General features: G+C 37.2%; 2 protein-coding genes across 3 annotated transcripts in view; both read left to right on the top strand.

The window, feature by feature from the left end:
• The first annotated feature begins 712 nt into the window (after window positions 1-712).
• Window positions 713-16,499, top strand: LOC141427610 (membrane alanyl aminopeptidase-like). Of its 2 annotated transcripts, XM_074087212.1 has the most exons (12): window positions 713-1,457; window positions 4,254-4,412; window positions 5,344-5,649; window positions 7,028-7,211; window positions 8,400-8,638; window positions 8,928-9,117; window positions 10,496-10,685; window positions 11,337-11,437; window positions 11,934-12,110; window positions 13,014-13,198; window positions 14,036-14,206; window positions 15,071-16,499. In XM_074087212.1, the coding sequence occupies exons 1-12, from the start codon at window positions 976-978 to the stop codon at window positions 15,123-15,125; spliced, it is 2,439 nt and encodes an 812-aa protein (XP_073943313.1). In that variant the 5' UTR covers window positions 713-975; the 3' UTR covers window positions 15,126-16,499. The 2 variants fall into 2 exon arrangements, with proteins under 2 accessions (XP_073943313.1, XP_073943314.1); XM_074087213.1 differs by lacking the exon at window positions 5,344-5,649.
• A 1,040-nt stretch (window positions 16,500-17,539) lies between these two features.
• Window positions 17,540-27,853, top strand: part of LOC141427217 (membrane alanyl aminopeptidase-like) — a 30,668-nt gene continuing 20,354 nt past the window's right edge. The window contains 8 exon segments of the mRNA XM_074086441.1: window positions 17,540-17,599; window positions 19,247-19,697; window positions 22,222-22,380; window positions 23,495-23,803; window positions 24,067-24,171; window positions 24,173-24,248; window positions 24,883-25,124; window positions 25,620-25,809. Coding sequence (XP_073942542.1) covers window positions 19,249-19,697; window positions 22,222-22,380; window positions 23,495-23,803; window positions 24,067-24,171; window positions 24,173-24,248; window positions 24,883-25,124; window positions 25,620-25,809 — 1,530 coding nt within the window. The 5' untranslated portion in view covers window positions 17,540-17,599; window positions 19,247-19,248.

A 27,853-nucleotide genomic window follows, 5' to 3' on the forward strand; every position in this document is an offset into this window, starting at 1 on the left:
TTACAATTTAGACTGCTTTGGTCCAAAATCCCGGAGCCGCCAGACGTAAATTCTGTGGTGTTAAGTAAAGAAGGAGATGAGTCAAAAATAATTAATTGGCTCATTTCCTTATTGCCGTGACACGTAATAATGATTTAAACCAATGCGTGCAAAAATCACATTTTTTATTTATTTTTGCCTAATCTCCTTTTTCCTTAACACCATAGAATTGTTCTTTGAAGGGCAAAAATCGGCACATCGAGAAGTAGTAGGTAGGTATGTCCTTCATATGCCTGTTGTTTTTTTTTTATTCGACTGGATGGCAAACGAGCAAGTGGGTCACCTGATGATAAGAGATCACCACCGCCCATAGAGACCTGCAACACCAGGGGGATTGCAGATGCGTTGCCAACCTAGAGGCCTAAGATGGGATACTTCAAGTGCCAGTAATTTCACCGGCTGTCTTAGGCAAGCACTGCTGCTTCACGGCAGGATTAGCGAGCAAGATGGTGGTAGCATTCCGGGCGGACCTTGCGCAAGGTCCTACCACCTGCAAAACCTGGTTGGTCGGTCAATTTAAAATTTGGCCGGTTTTGCATTAACATTTAGTCAGATCAACATTGTATAATTACTGAACAGTTAATTGCGGCAGATAAGGCTAATGACAACCAGAACTAATACATATTATCTTTTAAAAACATTGATAAGCCAAATAATATGCTAAAAAATTGACAATTTGTGATAGTTTCCAATCGGGTTTCGCAAAAGCAACAATTTAACTGGTCAATTAACTTAAATAAAAAAACGCATAATGTAAATTAAAAATAACTAAATTATGTATAATTATCTTCATTTACAAGCGTTGTTAGTGACTCAATGACAGTGATATAAAAACAATCTATTTTAGTTTAATTTCGTTCTTGCGGTTGCTCAAAACTTGACTACTTGATACAAAAATATAGTATCGGTCTGTATCTCACCCGTGATTTTTCAGCAATGGCTTGTCATTTATTACAGACTTTAGTCTTAGGACTTTTAACAAATAACGTCCTCAGTTATATATCAAATTATAACGATACTAATTACAGGCTAAATTCTCTTTTCAAACCGTTTTGTTACTATATAACTATAACTCCGCACTTTCAATCCACACATGGTGAAAACGCCCAAACTTTTGACGGTAAAGTTAGTGTCATAATTTCTCCAAATGTAAATACCAATCAAATACAAATCCATTCTAAAAATTTGACATTCACTGCCAATAATATAACCGTGTCCGACAGTCAAACTGTGAATCCCGTAACTACTCTGGAGTTCAATGCAAAATACGATTTTGTATACATTAATGTACAAAATGAGATGCAAGCTGGAGTTGAGTATACTTTGGAAATTTTGTATACGGGAGTAATACGGAAGGACCGAACCGGATTTTATATGGATCAGTATTACACCAATGTAAATGAGAAGTTAATATGGAAGTGAGTACTTTTTAAAAGATTCTATTTGACTTACGATGTTTATGTGTGAAGTTTTCAAATCCTCCAAGTTGAATTTCACCCACTTTTAGTAATCAAATGGATTTAAAACTTGGCACGAATATTTAAATAGAATTTCAACAAAAATACATAAGTATACATAGTATCCTTTCATTTCGCCCAAAAATTTTTGAACAAATGATTCCTTTCACAAATGACCAAATGCATTTTATTCTAAAACTGTGAACCATGTAGGATTTAAGGTAAGCTTCTTTATATAAAAATCCTGAAACATTTATTGTTTTAGAATAAAATGAATTCGGCCAAATAAAGGGCACGCCGAGCTTTTAGCGCATTTATTGCATTCATTTTTAATCCCTTGCTGTATCATTACTGGTCAAGCTATAGTTTTAGTCTTGAGATATTAAAGGGTTTACACTATAAATCATATACTGTTGATTTTCGATAGAAAAAAATCCTAAAATCGTCTGTAAAAAACAAAATAAACCCTTATACTAACTAGCCTAGATATTTGCTACTGCGCGCGTTTGTTTATACGTTACATTTAATTTTAAAACGTGTATTTATTTTAGTTAATACAAAGAAAATACGTGCTATGGAAAGGGCTATGCTCGGAGTTTCTCTGAAAGATAGAATTCGTAACGAAGTGATCCGACAGAGAACCAAAGTTATCGACATAGCCCACCGCATTAGCACGCTGAAGTGGCAATGGGCCGGCCATATAACCCGAAGAACCGATAACCGTTGGGGTAGACGAGTTCTTGAGTGGAGATCACGGATCGGCAAACGTAGCGTAGGACGTCCTCAGACTCGGTGGAGTGATGATCTTCGCAGGGCGGCTGGCAAGAGCTGGATGAGAGTGGCCGAGGATCGTGCTCAGTGGCGTGCCATGGGAGAGGCCTATGTCCAGCAGTGGACGAACATAGGCTGATGATGATGATGAAAGAAAATACCTAAAGAATTTTAACAAAAAAATGAAACGGCTGAAAAAACTGAAAAACAAGAAATAATAAACTTTTTTTAATTAACCTTAATCTAGGTACCAGTTTGAAGTCGGTGCCTCAGTACGAGCCAGGAGGAGTGATAGAAGCCCATCAGGTAGACGACTATAAATCCACTCCAGCTGGGTGGTGCTAAGGCACCGACTTCAAACTGGTACCAGGATTAATGTTAAATAAAAAAAGGTTTATTATTTTTTGCTTTTCAGTTTTTTCGGAGGTTTTTTTTTTTATTTTTTTCCACCCTTTGGTTTTTTCCCAAATTTATATGCGACCAACTTTGAGGTTATACCAACAAAAAATAATTATCAAAATCGGATTACTTTGTAAAAAGTTATACATTACAACCAGTGAGCGAACAATCAATCATCCCCTGTTTTCCTACTCTTAGGGTTGGAATTTTTCTTCCAAATTTGTATGAAACTAGCTTCGGGGTATACCCTTTCCAATAAAAAGAATTATCAAAATCGGACTACTCTGTAAAAAGTTATGCGTGGCCATGCATAAAAATCGTGGTGAGAGATAGAGAGAGGAAGCCGTTAATTAATTACTACTCGTTTTAATTAAATAAAGTTTTATTATTATTATGATCTTTATTTTTCTTTCATTCTTAGGTTTAGGTTTTTATAATAGCTCTAAAAAGTAAAATACAGAAAAGTACATACAAAATAAAAATATTATAAAAACCTAACCTAGTTTGCCGCCGGTAACGGGGTAGGGCCCAAGCTACCGGTGGTCAGGGCCGCAGAGTAAGGAACCTCCGGACGATGCGTGCCGTGTCCAGAAGTACCGCCTTCTGTATCTGGCCCTTGATCCAGCCATCTAGCGAGAGTCTCTTGAGATGTTGGTCGAGACTCTTCGCTATTAGACCGTTTGCCGAAACGACTATCGGGACAATGATCGTCGAGTCAACATCCCACATAGCAGTCACCTCGTGAGCCAAGTCAAGGTACTTGCTGAGTTTGTCCTTCTCGGCCTTCACGAGGTTCTCGTCATGTGGGATGGTGACGTCGACGAGCACTGCCTGGCGGTTTGATCGATCTGTCAGCACGATATCAGGCTTATTGGCTACAATAGTCCTGTCCGTGATGACAGATCGATCCCAATAGAGCGTGGCACGACCATTTTCAAGAACTGGCGCAGGGACATACCTATAATACGGCACCTCAGAGTCTACAAGGCCGTATCGAAGAGCAAGTTGCTGGTGGATAATCCTGGCTACTAAGTTATGTCTGTGCAAATACTCACCGTTAGCAAGATGAGAACAACCGGAGATGATATGCCTGAGTGACTCCCCAGGACGGCGGCATGCCGACGACGGCAGTACCGTATTATTATTATTATTTTGTATTTTCTTTTTTTTCCCTCGGCTTGCACCGGTGTACTGTTATGCACGGGCCTAAGCCAAGTGCATATCAGGTAAGCTGGTTTGAGTGGTGGGTTCGACGGCGGTTGTTGTTGTGGTTGGCTGAGCGGTGTTTTGCGGGGCTGGAGATGTATAGGTAGCGTTATATTCCTGATCATATTATACATAAAAAAATACGCGTCGACTTGAGAACCTCCTGGAGTTCAGGTCCCATCTTTAGCCGCCGCGCTTTAAATACTTTTCTTTCTTCTTTCTGTTTTCAAAGGTTGCTTATCGCGTAAATTCTGTTATTGTACTGTCGCTCTGTTCTATTCATTTACAATTAAGAGTTCTTTAAGAGTTGTTGTATTGTATTGTTTTTGTGTAGGTAGTGTTTTTTGTGTTGACAAAAAATATATTATATTATCATTACAGAAGGTTGGGAGCCACCCATTTGGAACCGATATCCGCGAGAACAGTATTCCCTTGCTTTGACGAGCCTGCATATAAGGCTGTGTTCACACTGATCATCGACCGTCCCGATGGTTTCAAGCCTTCTGTAGCGAACATGAAGCTATTTATGGCTGTGCCTTTGTAAGTACTAAATATTCTCGTTTAGTTGTATTACCCACCAATGAGTCGCTTGACATCGTGACAACTATATTTCCAATTACTTGCTAAGGTAAACGTCCGAGTGATCGACACGCTAATGACCAATAGATGGCACTCTGCTGTCATCTCTATTGCTAATGACATAAGATTAAAGATGCCAGCTATTGGGACAGTGACGAGCATTCGTACTTAAACCTTACTTAGTATCTGGGTGCAGTGACCCGAAGTGGGTCTTGGCCCCCAACAACAGACTACACCATGCTTTGCGATCATGGGCCAGTTCTTGATGGCCTTTGACCCCGAGGTCCATACAGTCTCTCTGGACTTCGTCCCTCCAGCGACACCTTGGACGACCAACGGGTCTACGTCCCTTTGGTCGTCCCAAATACGCTCTCTTCAAGGCTCGATCCTTCACCCAGCTTTTCCACGTATCCAAGCCACTGGAGTCTGGACACTGGTAAAATTAAAAAAAAATTATAACAATCAATTTAAACGACAACAAAAAACCATGAAAATAATTTTCTACCAGTCTGAAGTCGGTGCCTCAGCACGAGCCAGCAGGAGTAGACCTATAGTCATCTACCTCACCTACGCACTATATATTGGGCTTCAATCACTCCTGCTGGCTCTTGCTGAGGCACCGACTTTAGACTGGTAGAAAATTATATTCATGGTTTCGTCGGTTAAATTTTTTGTCATAAAATTGACCTTGGAAAAATTTAAAGCATTCCTAGACGAACGCAAACAAAAACAAATTGGTTCATAAACGACAGGGTTAAGAGGTGACAAGCTTAAAAAAAAATACAACCGAATTGATAACCTCCTTTTTTGAAGTCGGTTAAAAATATAGTCTGATAAAGATATTTCGTCTGTGATCTTGAAAATGCTACAAGTTAAAATCTTGCTCCTTTAGGTCAAATGGCTACACACGGGAAATCTTCTATCCAACTCCGAAAATGTCAACATACTCGGTAGCTTTTCTTATATCAGATTTTGAGACAACGCGCTCAAATTCTGGAAACTTTGGAATCTATACGAGACCGGACGCTAAGAACCAGACCGAGTACGCGTTGAACTTTGGCGTCAAAGCTGTTAACATTCTAAGCGATTATTTGGGTATTGATTACTACTCAACTAATTCGCACTTAAAACTGGATCATGTGGCGTTGCCAAATCATAATGCAGGAGCAATGGAAAACTGGGGGCTGGCTACGTACGGGTAAGACTCGTAATCCTTTATTTGTAGGTAACATCATTATTACATGTCATTTTTAACCCACGGCGCAAAAAGAGGGGTGTTATAAGTTTCACCGCTGTGTGTCTGTATCTGCACCGTAGCTCTTAAACGTCTGAACCGATTTGAATGCGGTTTTTTTTATTTGAAAGCAGGATTTCTAGCGATGGTTCCTAGATAGGTTTTACTAAAATCGGTTCAGTCGTTTTTGAGAGATTAAACTTTGAAGTGATAATGTCGGGGGTTTTCCAACTTTTTGTTGGTTAGGTTAGTGTTAAATTATAATAGACGAAATTATAATGGTAATAGACGGGCAAATTAAATTTACGATTATTGTGTGTTTTTAATGCTGCTGCAAGTAAAATAACAAACATAAAATACAATGAATTAATTCTGTAATTTGAAGACTTCATTTGGCACTCGCGATACAGACCCAGAGTGTAGTGCGAAGGCCGTCGAAAAGTCAGATGTATTGTATTTTATTCAAATGTGTATTTTTGTGCACTGTGAAACTTTATTGCTAAATAAAAATTATTCTTATTCTTAAGAGAAGTTTCCCTGCCGGCCGCGCGGCCGCGTTAGATATTCGTTTGGGATATTGCTGTCTTTATCACTCGTGACATAAGCGCTCGCAGCCGTCCCCCCATGCCTTCCGCAACGACGTCCGTAATTTATATCGAGATAGCTGTGTGTGGGCTTTTCATGATTTGGGCGGTTGAATTTTGAGTTTCGTTGTCCTCATATTATACGAAAAGTACAGCACAGAAATCAATAATATTTTACAATAAAGATATTCATTATATTTTCTATGCCTGTTTTTTTCGATTTTTTGTAAAAATGCTTTATAAGTCTGTAATTCTCGTGCAAAGTGGACATCTTTTTTTTGCCGACTTTTGAGGTCCTGTAATTATGATATTACACATTTATATGAAAGTCTGAAAAACCACAGGCATAGATAATAACGTCTAGTCCATACTTACAAAATTTCATCTATTTCTGTTGCCTAGTTTTCAAATGAGATCGGGACTACGTTTGTATGGAGAATGGAACGAAAACACTTCTCTCAATTAAAATTTAAATGGGACCTCCATACTCGCAATCATAGGGAAAATACTACATGAATTTGAACAAGTAAGGTAAAGGTCAGGGTGCACGACGTGCTTATGCCCAATAGACGACACCCTGCTGTCACCTCTATTGCTAGTGACATAAGATAGAAGATGCCAACTACACAGCACAGTGACGAGCACTCGTACGTTTACCTTACTTAAACCTAGTGAATTTGTTGTTTAGAGACGTATGGAACTCTCAGTGTATGAGCTTAGCGAAATTACTTAGATTTATCAACATTATGTTGTTTTAGAGAGCATAATCTTCTTTATGATCCAGAACAATCTATACCATCCAGTAAGTTGTTGGTGTCACAGTTTTTGGCTCACGAGACTGCACACATGTGGTTTGGTAACCTCGTGACTTGCCATTGGTGGAGCGACGTATGGCTCAACGAAGGTTTTGCAAATTACTTCCAAGATTACATTACGGCAATTGTAAGTATTATTTTTAGATGAAATTTCAGTAGAGATTAAAATAAAACGAAAGAAAATGAAGAATGAAGTTGAAATGGCAATGGCCAGGCCATATAGCCAGAGAACACAGATGGACGATGTGGTTGAAAGTTCTCGAATGGAGACCGCGGAGCAGCAAGCGTAATATAGGACGTCCACCGATGAGATGGACAGATGACGTCGGCTAAGCGAACTGAAGCAACGGAGGTATATGGAGGGGGGGCTTATGTCCAATAGTGGACGTCCTAAGCTACGACTAGATGTGATGATGAAAATAAAATGATCAATAATTAAATGCACTTTTCTATTCAAAACAGTTGAGTGAATTTTAAGTAACTAAGAGACATATTTAAAATTTAAACATTCATATTAAGCTGAAGCTCTAAAGAAGAAAAAATATGAAGATTAAGAGTCTAAAACAGCAAGCATCGTTTTTTTATCCTTTTACTTGCTACTCTACTACTAAATGGTTTTAGAGCCTGCAAGAGACCTTCGTTGTTTTATAAAAGCGGATGGTTTCTCCGTGTCTCTCCGATATAGGTAAGAACGATCCCGACGTTCCAGTTTGGATTATGGGTAATTTGGCAGATTAGGTAGCAAAGGCGTATAGAATTGTACATCAAATTAGGTACTCTGCAAATTAACGACTGAATCAATCAGTTAATTTTTAATGGTTGAGTCGCCTTAATAGCTAAAGACATTGTTTTTATTTTTTTGTTTCATTTATATGAGGTGTTTTATAAGAGATGGTGGCGTGCAGTTAGGAAAAATCCATCATGGGCGACTGGGAAGAGAAGGCCCAAATGGTGCCGGACTCTCGCCGGCTCAAAACCTTGCTGCACGTCTCCAACTCCCTGAAGCTTACTACGGGGAGGAGTGGGTTAGCGGGGTTTGTTATCTCCCCACAGAGTCTTGCTTCAGCTATTTGCTGGAAAGCCAGGAGAGGAGAATACATTCTCTCGTTAGGCTCAGCGGGGTGCTTGGATTTTTCCTTGTGTACCTGTTTTCTGTATCGCTTACTATTTCTGGTGTACAATAAAGAGTCTTTGTATTGTATTGTATTGTATTCAGTCTTTTTTTGTTAATTCCTAGTGGTTTCTTCTTTGACCGACCCTTGCCATTTTCATCATTTAACTTAACTTTTAGTGGATTTTAAATTGCTATTTTTAGATTGAGCCTGAAATAGGCGCTGAAGACTCAATGGTCACCGATTCACTGTACGAAGGTTACAACGTTGACGAGTCACCATCATCACCAGCGATCAACAATAACGCCAACTCACCGGACGAGATTGAGGCCAAGTTTGGAAAAATTAGTTACCACAAAGCTGGCTCGGTCATAAGGATGATTCATCACCTGCTAGGAGCCAAGGCGTTCCAGTTGGGCTTGAAGGATTACTTAAAACAAAAGTAATCATTTTTGCCGCCATTCTAGAACTCCCCATCTCGTGTGACTTTCGTTTAACTTAGGCCTAAAACTTTAGGCTCATATGATAAGGAAAATCCTACATGTATACCTAAATAATTTTAAACTTACCTAGTTCAAGCAATTTCTGTTGTGCTTTGATAATTTTGAAGTTCTTTCCATTCAATAAAGAAATTGCATACGCGTTGAAATAAAACGAAATGCCTTTTATTTAAGTAATTTTTCTGGCTACTAATCCAGCAGCTGTTTTTTTATATTGCTTTATATTTTCAGTCAATTTAAAGTGGGCTACCCGGATAAACTATATACTTCTTTCCATCAAGCTGCCATCAACACAAGCGCCCTTGCTGATTATCCAGGAACTAACATAGCCGGTATCATGGGGCCCTGGATAACCCAACCTGGTCACCCCATCCTAACAGTAAATATTGACTACGAAAATGAGTCAGTTCTTTTAACTCAGGTTAGTAAACGAAAGTCAGACAATTCATAATCATAATTAATATATATGCAAATATTAATATTAGGGGGGGGGGGGTTATTTCACTCCGAAATGTTTGTAAATGGCAGAGTAAACACCCTGGGCTACCTTTTTATTTCAGTAAAAAATCGTGACAAAATTATGAACGCATTCACTGCTACCGGACTTCCACAGGTGCCACCGACGCACATGTGCGTTCAAAATGTATGAATAATTATGCGAAAACGCATATTACGTCGGTGGCAGTGAGTGCTTTAAACGATTAGTTGTAATGTAATGGGCCAAAGGATCATCTTTACTCATTTTACTTTGTTGTTATATCATTCCATGCAGTTGCCCATACAAAGCGCTTCTTTTTTTTTTTTTTATTCGACTGGGTGGCAAACGAGCAAGTGGGTCTCCTGATGGTAAGAGATCACCACCGCCCATAAACATCTGCAACACCAGGGGTATTGCAGATGAGTTGCCAACCTAGAGGCCTAAGATGGGATACCTCTAGTGCCAGTAATTTCACCGGCTGTCTTACTCTCCACGCCGAAACACAACAGTGCAAGCACTGCTGCTTACGGCAGGATTAGCGAGCAAGATGGTGGTAGCAATCCGGGTGGACCTTGCACAAGGTCCTACCACCTGCCCCCCTGCCTGCCTGCTGCTGTTCGTTTCAGTAGGTATTCCCAAGTATTTCTGGGCAGATATAATCACTCTCTAAATGTTAATTTTTGTTTGTGTATTTCTTTTCCTCTATTATTGATGTACCTACGTTCCTAACTCTTATTATGACGACCAGATGGCCTAGTGGTTAGAGAACCTGACTACGAAGCTTGAGGTCCCGGGTTCGATTCCCGTGTCGGGGCAGATATTTGTATGAAAAATACGAATGTTTGTTCTCGGGTCTTGGGTGTTTACTATGTATTTAAGTATGTATCTATCTACTATGTTGCTTAGTACCCATAACACAAGCTTTGCTAAGCTTACTTTGGGACTAGGTCAATTGGTGTGAATTGTCACGTGATATTTATTTATTTATTTATTATTTATTATTTCACAATCACTGGGCATTCAGAGTATTTAGTATTTCCCATTTCTGTGCACATAGTCATTTCCATGGATGTTTACATGGATGTAATTATACTTCAAGAAAGTGCTAACATTATGATGAAATTACAAAATATTTATGATACGTGAACTTATCAAAAGATAAACGTTTTCTTTATGCCATCCATGAATGTGACTATGTGCCTGAAAATGAGAAATACTACAGTTACACTTTGGCTATCATCTGCACTTGACATTGAGTGTGATAGGTTACAATGGCTCTGGTCAGATATTGTAAAGGTAATGGTTTAAAATTCCATTCCAGAAACGGTTTTATTTAAATTCATCGTATGATTCGAATGAAACTTACCCCATTCCTGTCACATACACCACGGAATTAGCACCTGATTTCAACAACACGAAGCCAGCGTTCATAATGAACGAGAGGTCTCGTGTGTTGAATTTGACAGGATTGAGTACGGAACCTTGGCTGATCTTCAATGTTCAAGAAACTGGTAAGACCGAAATAACAAGCCAACCGCGAAGTGGCAGATGACGACGGAAAATAGTTGCTGGAAGTAGGCCGCCCAACGAGTTTCTGTGATGTTAAAAAACGAGCAAAGCGAGTTTATAAGAACCAGAACGAGTTGGGACAACATTGACATTTTTCAAAATGCTTTAAAAACTACTATTAAATTGAAATAGAAAACTAGACAAAAATTAAAGTAAATGCACTACGGGAGGTATTCATGACAGGTATCCAGAAACAAGTAACCAACGAGTTTCGAGTGCGCGCATGTTACAGTCAAACTTTAAGAAAAGCTTTGTATTTGAAATGAAGTTTGTTCTTAAAACTTCAGACAAATTTAAAATATTTATCTCTATTTGAATACAAACATAAAGTAACATCTGAATATTCTCGCTATTCTTAGTTATGCTTCATTAAAATCAATTCAACCGTTTTTGAGATATTAAACATTGAAATTACAATGTCGGGGTATTTCATCATCCATTGATTAAATTCATCTGACGGATAAATGTGATGCCGTCTCTGTTTGTTTTGTTCCAATAGACGGAGACGGCATCACATTAATCCGTCAAATAAAATTAATAAAGTGATACAATGTGTGGTGAAACAGCCCCCAAATCAATTAAATTACTTCCAGGATTTTACAGAGTCAACTATGACGAACGTGCTTGGAAAAAAATCGCTAATGTTCTAAAAGGAAACCAAAGAGAAGTCCTTCATCATCTCAATAGAGCTAAGGTATTTAATCCCATTGATTAAGGTAAATGTACAAGTGCTCGTCACTGTCCAGTAAATGGCATCTTTAATCTTATGTCATCAGCAATAGAGATGACAGCAGGGTGTCGAGCACTCGAACGTTTACCTTATTATAAATGTGAAAGTTTGTTTGTTACTTCATCACGTTTAAGCCATAGAATCGATTGAGATGAGATTCTGTTTTATCCCGGAAATCCTTAAAGTTAATGATTATATCATGGACAGGGATATTTGGAAATAATTTCGATCCGCATTAGCGATCCCTTCAAATAGCGAACCTACTGTGTTAATAATGAAGTTGTGTTAAATACTTTTGTAAATCTGTTTAAAAAAATATACCTCGTTGAGTTTTTTGCCGGATTCTTCGCAACAGAGGTTTTTCCGAACCGGTGGTAGATTTTTTTTTGACATTCATAAGTGCTTGTTATAGCCTAAAGTAAATAAAGATATTTTGACTTTGACTTTGACTTTGTTTCAGATTGTGAATGATTTATTTGCTTTTGCAAACGCAGGTGTAGTAAAATTTGAACTATTGTATGAGGTTTTAGAGTTTTTGAGTGAAGAGACAAACTTTTCTGTGTGGAACGCGGCTATAAGGGGTTTAAACAATCTGAGAAAATCAAAATTGGGTACACCCGGTCAGAAAGAAGTTGAGGTATGACTGTTTTGATTATTCCGATATTTTTGATAGTACAATAAATATTAGCATTCTTGCGACACACTCCTGCTATTTCAAATGAAATATGTTTATTTAGGTCGCATTGTCGAATAACTATTCCTTAGTCTGAAACGACCGCGGGCACCAGCGTTAGATGTTGTAACGGGCGCTGTAGAAATCGCTGTAGGCTGGCACGAGAAGATGGGTAGCAGCGTCTTCTTGGTAACTTTACAACCTATTGGCGGCGACTATTGGCAATCCCCTCCCGCATTATGGTGGTCTGTTGGAAGCCTGTCCACTAGTGGAAGATGATAAGATGTAAACGGCCAGAGGAATTGTTGCCAGAAACGATTTTACACTAGCCTTTATCTGTGGCATTTCTTGCAAAAACTATTCGATCTGACAGTAAAGGAGGATTAAACACACAAAATCAAAACAGTCAAAATGTAATTGTGCTGAAAAATATTTACAACCAATTTTTGTGGTGAATTAATTAAACACAAATGGAATATTGTCCATTATGAATTAGGAGAAAAATTAAATAAGCAATAAGTGAATGTTGTCTAAATCAACGTGAGCCCTAAACAAAATGATTTCGGCTGGCACATAAATACGAAATGGTCGTTTTTATTTCGGCATACATCAAATTTGACAATTTTACCATAGGACAAGGTTCCATTTTCGACGATATTCAAAATGGTCAATTTTCTTGTTGCATACATCAAATTTCGAGATGTCGAATTTCCATTTGCACCAAATGAGAGTAAATCTTCAAAACGTATGCGTGCACGAACAATACTCTGAAATATTGTGCTTATAACAATATTCGTTCGTAGGACTTTACCGCCTACATATATAAGGTAGCAATAACGCAGTTACAGTTCTCTTCTTTTTTTTCAGGCGCGTGCCATAACGCTTATGGAAGGAATCATCACCAAGTTGGGCTATGAAGTCAGGAACACAGATGACTTCGACACTCTTAGGAATCGCATGCAAGTGCTGGTATTCGCGTGCAAATTAGGTCATCAGGGCTGCATCGACAACGCTATTGCGCTGTTCAAGAACTTCAGGGGTAATGGTACAGAGTTAGTATGCTTTTTACCCGAATGCTTGAAGACGGGTTATGTTTTGCGAATTTATGTATGTATATATATAAATGCATTTCTTTAGTCCTTCTCTGTGGCATAGCTAGACGGTTTTTAACATTATGATGTATCATAATATTCACCAAAACAGCCAAAATGGTCCGCGAAAAAAATATGGATAGAGGATTAAAAATATAATGTAACAATATGGGTATCAAATGAAAGCTAATAATTTTGAATATACTTTTATTTTCAAGCAACCTTTTATACAGGAACAACAAAAATAGCATGAAACAAAAAAAGTAACACCTAGTCTAGACCCGAGTGACTTTAAACATATTAATAATAAATAAAAAACCGGCCAAGAGCGTATCGGACACGCCCAAGATAGGGTTCCGTAGCCATTACGAAAAAAATCAAATAATATTTTTCCAAAGATTTCGTGTTTTGTACGGAATCTTCCAAGTTTAGGTATAATTATACCTTAGGCTGCTATTTACTCTTAAACTACTAAAAATTGTCAAGCAAACGTAGCCGTTATAATTTCCTTGTAAGTTTGATATATTTTATCCTGAACCACTGTCGGCATGACTGAATTATTTTGCCAAATTACAGCTTTCTATAAATAGTTTATACTTTAGAGGGGGGGGGGGACGCTCGATTTAAATGAAAATTTGCACTTTAAAGTTGAATATTATAACAAAAGATTGAACCGACTACAAAAAAACCATGAGAATAATTTTGCTGAGGCACCGCCGACTTCAGACTGGTAGACAATTATTTTCATGGTTTTTTGTAGTCGTTCAATTTTTTGTTATAAATTTTTTATCATTCCAGAATATCTCCCAGCCTAAGACCAGTGGTGTATTGCTATGGTCTTCGGCATGGAACAGTTGAAGACGACGACTTCCTAATTCAGCGTCGATGGTTCACCACTAACTTAGCCAGTGAAGCTTTGATGATCCGCACTGCACTGAATTGTCCAGATGACAAGAAAAGACTACAAAAGCAAGTAGAAGTATAATTTCCGACCTATATAGGTAGAGTCATTCACGATGACGCGTGCCGTGGTTCTTATTACAATGACATTAATGTCTAATTTTGACAAAATCACGCGTCTTCGTGGATGGCACTAGTTATACTCGTACCCATCTTCTTTTTGACACAAGTCTCCCCTCAGAGTAAGTTTGCAGGTCCCACGCGGGCCCAGTGTAAAATGGGTGTTTTATAAGAGGGGGAAAACGAGCATGCGGGTCACCTGATGGGCAGCAATCACCGCTGCCCATGGACACCTGTCAACACGAGGGGTATCACAGGTGCGTTGCCGGCGCTTTGAGAGACTAATAGGCTCGCTTTTTAAAGATCCCTAAGTTCACACAAACCTTTGAATTGCTTCGCACGTGTACCTATACAAATTTTCTGACGACGTTTCCTTACATCAAGCAGGACTTTTAAAATTATTAATATGATATGAATCATCATCATCATCATCCGAAAGACGTCCACTGCTGTACAAATTCAATATTTGCATGACTTATAAAGTTTGAATGTATGAGACTCATAAATCATTGAACATCATGTAATGTACTACATTTAAACCACTTGCATCCACCGGTTGCCCGCAACATGAATACAAAATGAAAAAAACGAAACCCTTATATAGAATCACTTTATTGTCCCTCTGCTCATTTGTCAAGATCCTTTTCTTGAGAAATTAAACAAAAATCGTTCAGTCATTTTTACATAAAATAGTACCTAATAGATACGAGTAAGATAACCATACGTGCAATGATATTAAAAATAGACCACTAGATTAACTACTAAGTATCTATTAATGTCAATTAAAATTATAAAGACGTCAATTTATTCCAGGTTCTATGAATTCGCAGAGAAAAAGCTTCAGAAAAAGCAACACTTGAACGGCTAGAAGCCAAATTACTCATTATTTATTTCGCTTACATGCAGGTTGGGCATGATGCTATCATTTTCCTACTAGATCAACCTAAAAAAGCAACGAGCAACAAGCGAAACCATCTAGGAAAAGGCGAAATAGATAGTTCCTTTAAAAGCTTCATCATCATCAGCCGGAAGATGTCCACAACTGAACAATGGCCTTCCCCTGAGAACGCCACGATGCACAACAACTCACCACTTCCATCCACCAAGCCCTCAACTCTCACGATGTCGTCAGTCCACCTGTGGAAGGCCTGCCATCGCTTCGTTTTCCAGTTTGTGGTCGCCACCCGAGGTCTTTTCTCCCCCAATGGTTATCAGTTCTCCGAGGGATGTGCTCCGCCCATTGCTACTTCAACTTGCATTTAATGTTAAAACAGTCTGTACTAATATATGCATAAACAACCAACCAAATAAAAGTTGGACTTGCGCACCGAGGGTTCTGTATGAATTTGAAGATATCTATGAATATAGTGTAAAGCAGAGCCCTTCTCCTAAGCGAAATGTAAGCAATGTGGGGTCATTTCATGATGGTTAAGTTTTCACTGATTCTATTCTTCTAGCTAGTCTTACTACTTTTTGTACATAATTTACATGAATAAAACGCAGCGATTAAAAAGAAAACTGTTTATTGAATATCCTGTGATTGTATTGTACAGTATAACTTTACTATAGGTATATAAAACACATGAAATTAATTAGATAACAAGAAAATTAGATGTACAATGTTTATACGTAGCTTAGTACCTACCCATAACACCAGATTTGCTTACTTTGGAACTATCTTAAAATTGGTGTCTAGACAAGTGTCCCGTGATATTTATTATTACTTATTAAAATTATGCTCAAGAAAAGTGAACAGAAAAAAAAACAGTTGGCTTTTTTGCAATCTTTGGATGTACATAAACGAACATTTGAGACAACTGAAAAAACTTAAAGAGACTAATAGTTATTTGTTATACAAGGCTGGAAAGTAACTGTTTGGCACGAGTGCTTAGTATTCTAGGATTGAACCACGAGCGAAGCGTTCAAAAGAAGAATCCTGAGCGTAGTCGAGGGTTTCAAAGGCACGAGATGCTAAACAACTTCACAGCCGAGCGGGAAACACAATTTTATACCTCATGACAGCGAGAAATATATAAAGTAGGTAGATGGAAGAAAATAAATTTAACACTCTTGTAAATCAGTTTCAGGTTATACTAGCTAGCTTATGCAAGTGGATTTTTCTATATCGCAGAATTCTCATCCGATGGAAATATCTCAAAATACATCCACGTTCTTGTCTCCATAAAAAGAGGGAATTTCGAACTCCAAGTAAAAGTTAATAATAGAACAAAATGTAAATAAATGTTATATCTATTTTTTTGGTATTAATAAATAACAACAATAATAACAAGAATGAAAACACTAACGCATTTATATTAATGAAATCCATCCATCGAGCCTATATACGTCCCACTGCTGGGCACAGGCCTCCTCTCAGAACAAGAGGGCTTGGGCCATAGTTCCCACGCGCGCCCAGTGCGGATTGGGAACTTCACACAAACCATTGAATTGCTTCGCAGGTTAGTGCAGGTTTCCTCACGATGTTTTCCTTTACCGCAAAGATCGTGGTAAATTTCAAATGTAATTCCGCACATGAATTTGGAAAAACTCAGAGGTGCGAGCCGGGGTTTGAACCCACGACGCTCTGCTTGAGAGGCGATAGGTCAATCCACTAGGCCACCACGGCTCGGATTAATGAAATAATTTATGACAAACCACGTTTCAGAACGTGCGGTGCGTTTCCGAATCTCTTTTCATTCATCATTTAATTTTGATATATCTATTTTCTTCTTGTTTGTTCTGTATTTTTTTTGTAATTGTAGACGCATTTGGAATAATTTCAGAAAGCTGAAATGAGCCTAATTTATATAATGTTTAATAAAATAACAGATGAATTAACAGATTTAAATTTAATTCAACAATGTATGGCGAACTTTATTTGTGAACACGTCAATATTCAACGCTTACTTCCTCAACCTCGTATCTACCCGAATTACAACAAATCAACACTATCGCGCTTAACATAAAGATGATTCTAAAGCAATTTTGTGGCCAGATACGAGGTTGTGAAAGTAAGCGGTCGATATGTATTTTTAAGGGGGCAGCCGTGTTCACGATAAAGTTCAACTTTCAAAAACTCTTTCGAGCCAAGAGTTAAAAAAGCGACTTTCCACGCAGATTTCGAAGGATAAAGAAAGCTTTTTCGAGCTAGTGAGGTGAAAACATAAATACCTACTTATCGTGATAGACAAAGGCAGTGATGACTTCAGTTAATACTTTAGTCTGAATTATCTTAGAAGATACTTTACTGATAAGCGTACTTGAGATGCCTTATCTATTGTTGAAATATTTACAACAGACTTTGGTATTATAGTTTCCACTACGGCGAAGAACAGGTTTCAGGTATGTTTATCAGTTGATACATATTTAGAAAAACACTTTAAAAGACATTTTGATATTTATTGGGAATTAGGAGGTTGGTTAGTTATTAAAACTTTAGTGAAAATATTTAGCGCAGTGTGGATTATGGAAGCTTCACTGAATAATTTAGTGGTGCATCAAAACCGCTGGTGTAAAAAGATATTAAATACTGTATCAGGCGTTACTTTGCGGAGGTCCATGTTAAAATAAATGGAATATCTGTTTGCTCCTCCGCCAAGTAGTGAGGCCAAGTCGTGCGAAACAGCTACGTTGGAGTTGGAAAAAATGTTTCTTCATGCAATGCAGATGGAAATAGTTAGGTACAATAACAGGGGTGCTAACGATTAAATTTTGCGTCATCGCCATTATTAAGGGTATTTTCTAGTAATACAGGTAATTGAAGTGAAAGGGAAGGCATAAATACGACCAACCGTTCTGAGTGAGCTCATTCTTTGACCAAGCGTCGTAGGGTCAACAACCGCTGATGATGCTTCGGAGAGAAGCGATACACGTGTCCGGGGTCTTGTTTATGGTTGTGGTGGTGGTGGTTCCCTTGGTGGTGGGTTCAGTTACTTTTGCGTTGGTTATTTATATTTTTATGCGGAGGGAGAGTGGGTTAAACTGCATGAAAAAACATTTTTTCCAACTCAAACGTAGCTGTTTCGCTCGACTTGGCCTCACTACTTGGCGGAGGAGCAAAACAGCTATTCCATTTATTTTAAAAAGATATTGTTTTCAACTATTTCATAGCGAAGAGCACTATTAATCAGTGGTAGGCTGCGAGATAATCTGAAGATTACTGTCATTCAGTACCAATAGAAAATCGTCCACATGAATTGACATTTTGAATTCAGATCAAAGTTACTGCCGTCCAAAGTGAATTTTGTCAAAATGTAGTTGTGCTGAAAAATATTTAGAATCAAATTTGTTTTCGTTGTACAGTCGAATTCGTAAACTTCTGAGAAAAAATGTAATCAAAAATATCTGAACACGCTTCTACGATAGACAATAGAGTCGTGTTCACATATTTTTGATCAAATTTATGCTCAGAAATTTAAGAACTGTAACTGTAACTTAATTAAGTCCGACTAGCATTTTGTCTATTAAAATGTAATAGCAAAATTAAATACGCGGCGCAAAGTAATGTAATCACGGATGCTGCAAGGCTACTACGAAACTCGAAACTCGAAGTTCGTGTCCTGCGGTCCCTCCGACACTTGTTTCGAACTTCGGAGTAGGCCCTTGATACTCCGACGGTCGGTGGAAGAACTGATGATGATGGCTTGGAAAGAGGTGAAATGTGCGTGTAGTATTAATATCAGTAGCGGTAGTCTTATTTGTGGGTTTAGTTGCGTTTGCGTCGTATATTTGTGTTTCCTAAGCGAAGGACGGGCGGGATAGTTAACTGCATGACTGCCTATAATCAACGCACGCGGCTATTTGTGTAGCTTGACCACACTACTTCACGGTACTCCTCCATGTTAATCCATTATATTTTAAATAAAGACCTCCGCATAATTAACTTCTGAATCGATGTAGTATTTGAATAATAAATAGTAGTTTATAAAAATACCTTACAATCTTCTTTATTTAATAAACTATCGTCAACGTAAAAACCTCCTTTTTCAGAAATGTTCCGCCACCTCATAACACTTTTGGTGTCAGGACTCCTAGCAAACCAGGCTGAGAGTGACACGAACTATAGATTAAATTCCCTTGTGAAACCATCATCATACATCATAGTTATAACTCCACACTTTGACACCAATGACGATCAAGCTTTTACTTTTGATGGTGAAGTCAGTATAATAATTTCTTCTGAAATCAATACTAATCAAATCAAGCTACATTCTGAAGATTTGATATTCAGCGCTGCAAATATAACTGTGACTAATGGACAAGAGGCTACTGCAGTTACAGCGTTAGAGTTTGATACAACATACACGTTTGCTTATATCAATTTGCAAAATGAGCTTCAAGCGGGAGTAGAGTATACTTTAAAGATTGTGTACACGGGCCCCATAAGGACCGATCTAAGCGGATTCTACAGAAATTATTACATCGAAAATGGCGTAACGAAGTAAGTACTTGTCGATATTTTTTAAATTCAAAAGAATCATACTAAATTTCAAACAGCGTCAGAGCCTGTTTCGCAATTCTCTAATAACTTTTTGATGTTAAAAAAATTTAGATTATGAATTATGAGACAATGGACACCAATTTGACCCAGTCTCAAACTAAGCAAAGCTTGTAGTATTGGTACTAGGCAACGGATAAACATACTTATACATATACACAATCTAATGTATGTAATTATCTATCACATTTTAGGCGAAAATTTCTGTAATTCTGTCCATTTTCTTCGATTGAAGAGGGACAGCATCATAGTTGAAGAAGCATGAAGAACTTATTATAGATGTGAAATAGGCTCTTCATATTTGCTTAATTAGACAAAATGATGATTTTAATGATTTTAATTGCAAAACAACTTGTTTTGGACTACACATTGGTAAGTGGTTGAATCATAGACGCAATTTTGAAATTAAAAAATATATCGCTGGACATATTTATATATTATAAATGTTAAATTGTTAATAAGTTTTATTGTTAAAAACAAACATAATTAAACTATAGATAGAAAATTTGGCCTAAATCGCCGTCAACGGGTAAGGTGCCCAGAAGGCTGGCCGTATTTCCTCGTTGTATAGCACCTGCTTATGTTGTTATAATAAAAGTAACTATAGGTACCAGTGGTGTTGCGTGAATTTTTAGCTAGGCAACACGAAGAATGATGAAATCAGTCTGACATCACAAAAAAAATAGGTCAGTGGTGTTGCGTGAATTTTTAGCTAGGCAACACGAAGAATGATGAAATCAGGCTGACGTCACAAAAAATAGGTAACGCGGCGGGGGTGGAGTTATTACGATATCTTGCCCCTATGCATGTACTTTAATACAAGTTTAAAATTTGGCATTTGGTATATTTCAATATCTTAAACTCGATACCTAAGAAGCTTGTGTTGATGATCTTCAAATAAAGATCGTCAAGTACTCCATGATCTGATAACATCAAATGCCTTTCACAATGTTTTGAGATAAATATCTTTAGTTCATGAAATATACCAACTCTTTTATTTATCAACTCATTTTGGTTCATTATCCCAGTCTATACGTCCAACTGGGCACAGGTGTCCTCTCTCTAATGAAAGTGTAGTTCCCACGTAGATCCAGTGAGGATTGGGAACATTACACACACCTGCTTCGCAGGTTTGGTCAGACCACTGGGCCAATGCATCTCTATGAGTTAGTTGTCACTCCGAGAGTTTTGACAAATCTAATAATACCTTATTATGTCGTTTAGGCTTCAAAGAACAACTAATAAATACATACATACGCTCAAAAAATATAACCCTGCTTCGGGCAATTGACAAGATTTCATATTTCTAAGACTATAATTTGATTCGTTCTCTGTATTCTGTTAGGAAAGAGAAAAACGCTGATATTTTTAAAATTTCGCTACAACTATTAATTAATTTATTACAATTTTTTTAAGATGTGCTTATTCTAAAAGGGCATAACTCCAAAACTACGACACAATAGATCCATTACTTTTGTCTTGTCTCTTAAAAAAAAAGATCACGTAAATCTGACGTAGACGTTGCATAGAGACAATATCAAAATTATGACAGCTCCTTTTTCTGGTGACAAAGGCAAAGGAAACATATCTATTCTGTTGTAGTGTTGGCAAATTCAGACATATTTTTTCATTTTTTTGTATTTTTTTTAATATGGAGAAATCAATTATAATAAATATTTTCCCATGTTCAGGAGGCAAAACTCTTTCGATTCCTGTAGTAATTAACAGATGTTAAAAAAATGAAATCTTGTCAATTGGGTAAAAAAGAAGCCTATGTGTCAATTTAAAGATAATTATGGCTATCTACATATTTTATAAAGAGTTATCAAAATTCACTCTACCATTTAAATGTGAAAGAGCACACGTACTTTAATATAGATTTTATTATATTAAATAATAATTTACTCACAGTTACTTAGCAAATGACAAGGTATTATAACAAGACTTAACAAAGTTAGACGGAATTGAAAATTGTTTGGTAATATTAACGATCTATTTAGTTAGGATTACATGTAAACTCTCGGAGATCTATGTAATAAAACTTGAATGTATCCACGTCAATATAACGAAAGATAAGTTATCTACTTATCTTGAAACTTGTAGCAACGGGCATTGTTATAAAATTTGTATGTGTGTACGCCACGTCTCGTAAAAAGACGTGTAAGCCTAAAAGTTTGACCACATTTCAGATCACATGAGACCTCGCGTTTTTCCAGGATAAGACCAATCTGGATCAATTGTTCGACGCTGAAAACCTCCACATAGCTAATTTAATTGATATCATTAAAACCGTACCCTAATAACCCAAAATTGGTAAATAAATAAATATACGAAAATCGCTCTTTCAAACGTATAAGATTGATAAGACATAATATAATGTGTACATTATAGATACAGATCTAAGTATAAACAGATAAACTTAATATCTGATTTATTATACATCTTGCACCGCCACACCTCATTTCAGATGGCTTGGAGCAACTCAAATGGAGTCTACACACGCGAGGAAGGTGTTCCCTTGCTTTGACGAGCCCTCATACAAGGCTGTGTTCACACTCGTCATCGACCGGCCCGATGGCTTCAAACCATCTTTGGCCAACACGAAGCTCTATGACACCGTACCTTTGTGAGTCTAACAATATTTAGTTACTTTTGTATTTGCAGGTGGTAGGACCTTGTGCAAGGTCCGCCCGGATTGCTACCACCATCTTGCTCGCTAATCCTGCCGTGAAGCAGCAGTGCTTGCACTGTTGTGTTTCGGCGTGGAGAGTAAGACAGCCGGTAAAATTACTGGTACTTGAGGTATCCCATCTTAGGCCTCTAGGTTGGCAACGCATCTGCAATACCCCTGGGGTTGCATCTGTTTATGGGCGGTGGTGATATTTTACCATCAGGACACCCACTTGCTTGTTTGCCATCCAGTCGAATAAAAAAAAACTTTGACTAGGTAGTCCACGAAACATTGGTGTAGTGGAACGGTGCATTAGTACTATGCAAACATCTTTATTTGTAATAAAGGTTTATTAGCAGGCGAAATGTCGCTAGATGCGATAGTACTGAAACAACCGTTTGACTTAACAGTCTTGCTTGTAGTTGGCTTTTTAACTTGGCTATTTAACCAATCACAAACGTGTCGTTAATTTCAAAGTTGTCAAAGAACCTCACGATACTAGCGCCTAATAGGCTGTTATAAATACCCTCATTTACTAGGTATAGAAATTGTCGTTGTTTTCTTCAACAATTGAGACTTGTACTATAAAAGTTATGAAGATATATTTACTGGTAATGAGGTGGATAACGGTCATGTTACCTACTTGTGACAGGACGTTGAACTATCTTATCCCATAAAACTTACTGCATGGATACTATTACTGGTGGTAATATCACTGATGATAGAACATAGGACCCAGGACCCATTCGGATTGCTACTATCACTTACTTCCTTATCTTACCGCCAAGCAGCAATTTTTGCACAGCTGTGTCTCTGTATAGTACGACAGGTGGTAAAATTACAGGTACCTACATTGAGGTATTGTATCTTAAGCCCTTTAAGTTGACAACCTATCTTAGATAGGGTTTTCGACTTAGGATTGCAAGAACCAGCTTTGAAATAAATATAGTTTCTGCAGTCCTGCAATCCTCTTGTTATTGTTGTAAGTGCCTATGGCTATTGCTTGGTGTATCACCAAGTGACCCAAAAGAAGAGTAAATTAAAACTTTTATCTTGGAATTCTTTTCAGAGCAAACGGATACAGCCGGGAAATATTCCATCCGTCGCCTAAAATGTCCACTTATTTGGTCGCATTTCTAGTATCCGAGTTTGAGGCCGCACATTCCACAGTTTCTGGTGATTTTGGGGTCTACACGAGACCAGATGCTAAGAACCAGACCGATTATGCCTTCGACTTCGGTGTGAGGGTCGTTGATGCCTTGAGCGACTATTTTGGCATCGATTACTATTCCACTAATGCTAATTTGAAATTAGATCACGTAGCGTTACCAGATTTCAGAGCTGGTGCTATGGAGAATTGGGGATTGGTAAAATATAGGTAAGATTCCGCATAATAGTTCTTAAACCAAAACCTACAAGGTGTTTTAAATAAATCCGAAATACTGTTTCAAATTTAACCTGGATCTAACCCTAAGACCGGCCCATGGGGTCGGTCGAACTAACCCAAGCAACCACCTTAATGCACGTGGAGTACAAATAAAATGTTATTATACAAAAACTTGTTAATGTATACACATTATTATAAAAAATGCACTAAGGCATAGATTTATCATTTCTACATTTTGATCTTCAATTTTTTAGAGAATCCCTCCTTCTCTACGTCCCAGAGGATTCAACCCCGTACTTCAAATACCGTGTGGCCCAGATAATGGCACACGAAACCACCCACATGTGGTTCGGTGCCTCGTGACCTGCATTGGTGGAGCGACACATGGCTCAACGAGGGTTTTGCTGATTATTTCCAAGATTACATCACTGCAATTGTGAGTATTTGTAGCGTGTGAAGATAAGTGGCGTAAAATAAAAATAACTAACCAACTAGTAAATACATAGTTCAAATAGGGTAAAGACACATAAAATAAAAGATGAGGTAAAAGCGCGTTTTGTGATGTTTCGAAAACAGTGTCCGAACCAAATTTCGTTGCGTTAACGCTAGGAGATATAAAACTAGTCATTGATACTATCGGCTAAAAAATTGGGTGCTTGTTCGAATCGGTGATTCTTTGACACTAACTTTTACTAAGTCCACCGTCAATAAAGTACTGAATACGATTGCATCTATTGTTTAAACGCGAGCGCGAATAGGTACTTTTGTTAATTTGTTTATTAAGAGTACCTACTCAACCGATCATAATGCAATTTTGTATGGACATAGTTTGAGACCTTGGAAAGGACAAATATACGATTGTTTATATCCTGAAAATTTCTATACTTAGTTTCCAAGGGTGCGCTTGAAAAGCATTTTCTTTGCAGTCGCGGGCAGCAGCCTAGTCATTTATAAACTATTTCAGATAATTATTTTTTGTTTGAGAGGATATGTATCGCTTTTGAACTCATTTAATTTGAAAGAAAAGCTACCATGGGTCTTTGAGTTTTTTGTTTTATATTATTTTTCAGATTGAACCAGAAGTCGGATCTGCTGACATGCTAGTGACCGGTTCAGTCTACGATGGCTATAGTGCTGACGAGTCCTCATCGTCACCAGCCATCACCAACAACAATGTCAACTCCCCAACAGAGATCAGCGCCCATTTTGGAAAAATTACTTACCAGAAGGCTGGCTCAATTATAAGGATGATACACCACTTGGTGGGAGACGAAGCATTCAAACTTGGCTTGCAGGCGTATTTAAAAGCGAAGTTAGTTTCTTGTTTCCAAATTCTATTATTGCTGTTGGATTTCCTAATCATTAACAACATGAAGAAACAACAAATATGATAGTGATTGATGATTGATGATGATGATGATATGGTGATGGTGATGATGATGGCGGAAACTAATTTAATTACCTATAAGTATTGCCTACTGCTCAAAACGTTGATTAAAATGATTTATTCTTGAAACTCCTGTTAATTGAACTTAAGTTTGATATAATGATTTGGAATGTGAAGATGACACAAATTGACTTGGAAAAACCTGCAATAACTAATATAATATTATTGAGTCAACTCATGAGTCATGACTATGGCCGCTGCAATGTGGTCAAATAATTGAAGGAATTTTACCAATAAATATTTGTCGTGACTCGAAATAATATTGGTTATGAGTGAGAATCGCGAAAATAGAAAACATTTTAAGAAGTGCAATATTTTGAAAGCTTACAAATACATTTTTTCTTTGTGTTATATTTCTAGTCAATTCGAGGTTGGCTATCCCGAAAATCTTTACACGTCGTTACACCAGGCGGTGGTCAACACAAGCGCCCTAGCAGACTACCCAGGGACTAATATTGTAAAGATCATGGGTACCTGGATAGCACAAGCAGGACATCCTTTCTTACAGTAGATATTGACTATGAAAATGAAGTGGCTTACTTTGAATCAGGTAAGTAGGTTTATTTCAACGTCAATGCAGGGGCTGAGTTTTGAAGTGATGCTTGAGAGGCAGTGAAGATAATTAACAGATAATTGATAAATATCGTGAAACAATTGACACAATTGACTTTATCCTTACTACAAAGCTACTGTAGGTAATTTGTTATTGATAAACAATTATGCACATGGATTTTATATAAACGCAAATAGATTTTAAATAATTCGTTTTTCTATTATACATATTGTCTGCCTTGATCGGGGATTGAATCCGGGACTTCAACTTCGTAATTCGATTTTCTAATTACTGAGTTTATTCAGTTAATATTGAGTGTACTGTTTTTTCTTAGCGCAATATGGTTTTATTTTTTATTTGAATGCGACATCGTTATAATTGAAATTCAAAGTATTTTAGAACCAGTATATATTGAGTTCCTAATTATTATACGATCGTGTTAACTTTATAGTGTTTATAAAGATACAACAGATGATATTTCTTGTTTCAGAAACGATTTTAAATAGATTCGTCTTACGAGTCAAATGAGACGTACCCTATTCCGGTGACATACACAACGGAATTGGCGCCTGATTTTAACACCACGAAGCCTGTTTTTGTGATGAATAAAAATCACATGTGTTGAATCTTACAGGACTGAGCTTAAGAAAACAACCTTGGGTCATATTTAATATACAAGAAACTGGTAAGTCAACCATTACGGATAATGACAATGAAGATGATGACGATGATTACATATACTAATAAAGTGACGTTTGATTTTTGTGATTGAATAAATAAGTATTATTTTTTGACAGGATTTTATAGAGTGAACTATGATGAGCAAACTTGGAAAATAATTGCTAATGCCCTAAAAGGAAACCAAAGAGTTATTAATCATTTGAATAGAGCTAAGGTAATATATTGTTATAATATATTTACGCAGTTCTTTAAAAAATGACATTGCGTCGGGGTTGAGGGTATATATGTACTTGTATCCAAATGCTCGGTTTTATCTATTCCCTTTCCCCCTACGTCAAAATTGTGCTGAATTTGTAATATTTCATTGGGTATCTAAGTTAGATTTTATTTTTTTATTTTCATGGTTTTATCTGCGGTGTTTTATTTCTTATTTAATATTTTGGACTGTTAAGTGCCCAATTATTTAGCAAGCGTACCCTTTTTACCTGCCATTCGTTTCATTCAAAGAGACTGTTCCTACACTCGATTATAATCATATTACAGATTACTAGTGTAGACATACGCCTAAATAATTTACTATTCTTGAGCAATTTATATTTTACTATTACTGATTTGATTGTTCATTTTAATTATATTGAGAAAAAATTAATAAATACAATATATTGTTGGATAATGAATGTAATCACATAATAAGATTAACAGTACTAAAAAGATTTTCTAACCAATACCACCAATACGGCTTGAAAAAGTGCTTGGCGCTTTCAAACGAAATTAAAATATTTTTATTTATTATGTATTTCATGATTATATAGCTGCAGGAAAAGTAAAATTGTGTTTAAATATTGTCATTACATTACTATTTATTTATTAAACAGTTCTGCAGTGTTCTCTGACTGCTATTTTAAAGTCTTTTCTTGTTTTATTATTTTGCAGATAGTGAATGATTTATTTTCGTTCGTGTATGCCGATGAAGTTAAGTTTGAATTATTACGTGAAGTCTTGGAATTTTTAGTCATGATGAAACAGACTATTCGGTCTGTACGCCGCTATACGGGGTCTAAACAGGTTGAGGAACTCATATTTGGGTTCGGACGCCCAAGATGGCATTGAGGTTTGTATACCACTACCCTACCGAAAAGAAAATAGAGGCCATGGCCAAGGGGATAAAGGAATATAACTATATATAACATTCATTGTACCTCACCCGAGGTAATTTCGAAGGTTTTGGAGTAAAAAAATTGGGAATTGGCAAAATTTGTCAACACTAATAAAATTTTGCGGATTCCCGCCATATGAAAGCATTCAAAAAGTTTTATACCTTCTTAATTTAATCTAATTTATCTTCGGCTTTAAATAATAC

The sequence above is a fragment of the Choristoneura fumiferana genome, chromosome 4, assembly GCF_025370935.1.
Source record: "Choristoneura fumiferana chromosome 4, NRCan_CFum_1, whole genome shotgun sequence".
Classification (NCBI taxonomy): domain Eukaryota; kingdom Metazoa; phylum Arthropoda; class Insecta; order Lepidoptera; family Tortricidae; genus Choristoneura; species Choristoneura fumiferana.

Coding starts and splice junctions, on each gene's coding strand:
- LOC141427610 (XM_074087212.1), top strand. CDS start 976: ATGGCTTGTCATTTATTACAGACTTTAGTCTTAGGACTTTTAACAAAT. Junction 9,118..10,495: donor AGTCAGTTCTTTTAACTCAG/GTTAGTAAACGA, acceptor ATTCCATTCCAG/AAACGGTTTTATTTAAATTC. Junction 11,438..11,933: donor ATCATCTCAATAGAGCTAAG/GTATTTAATCCC, acceptor ACTTTGTTTCAG/ATTGTGAATGATTTATTTGC.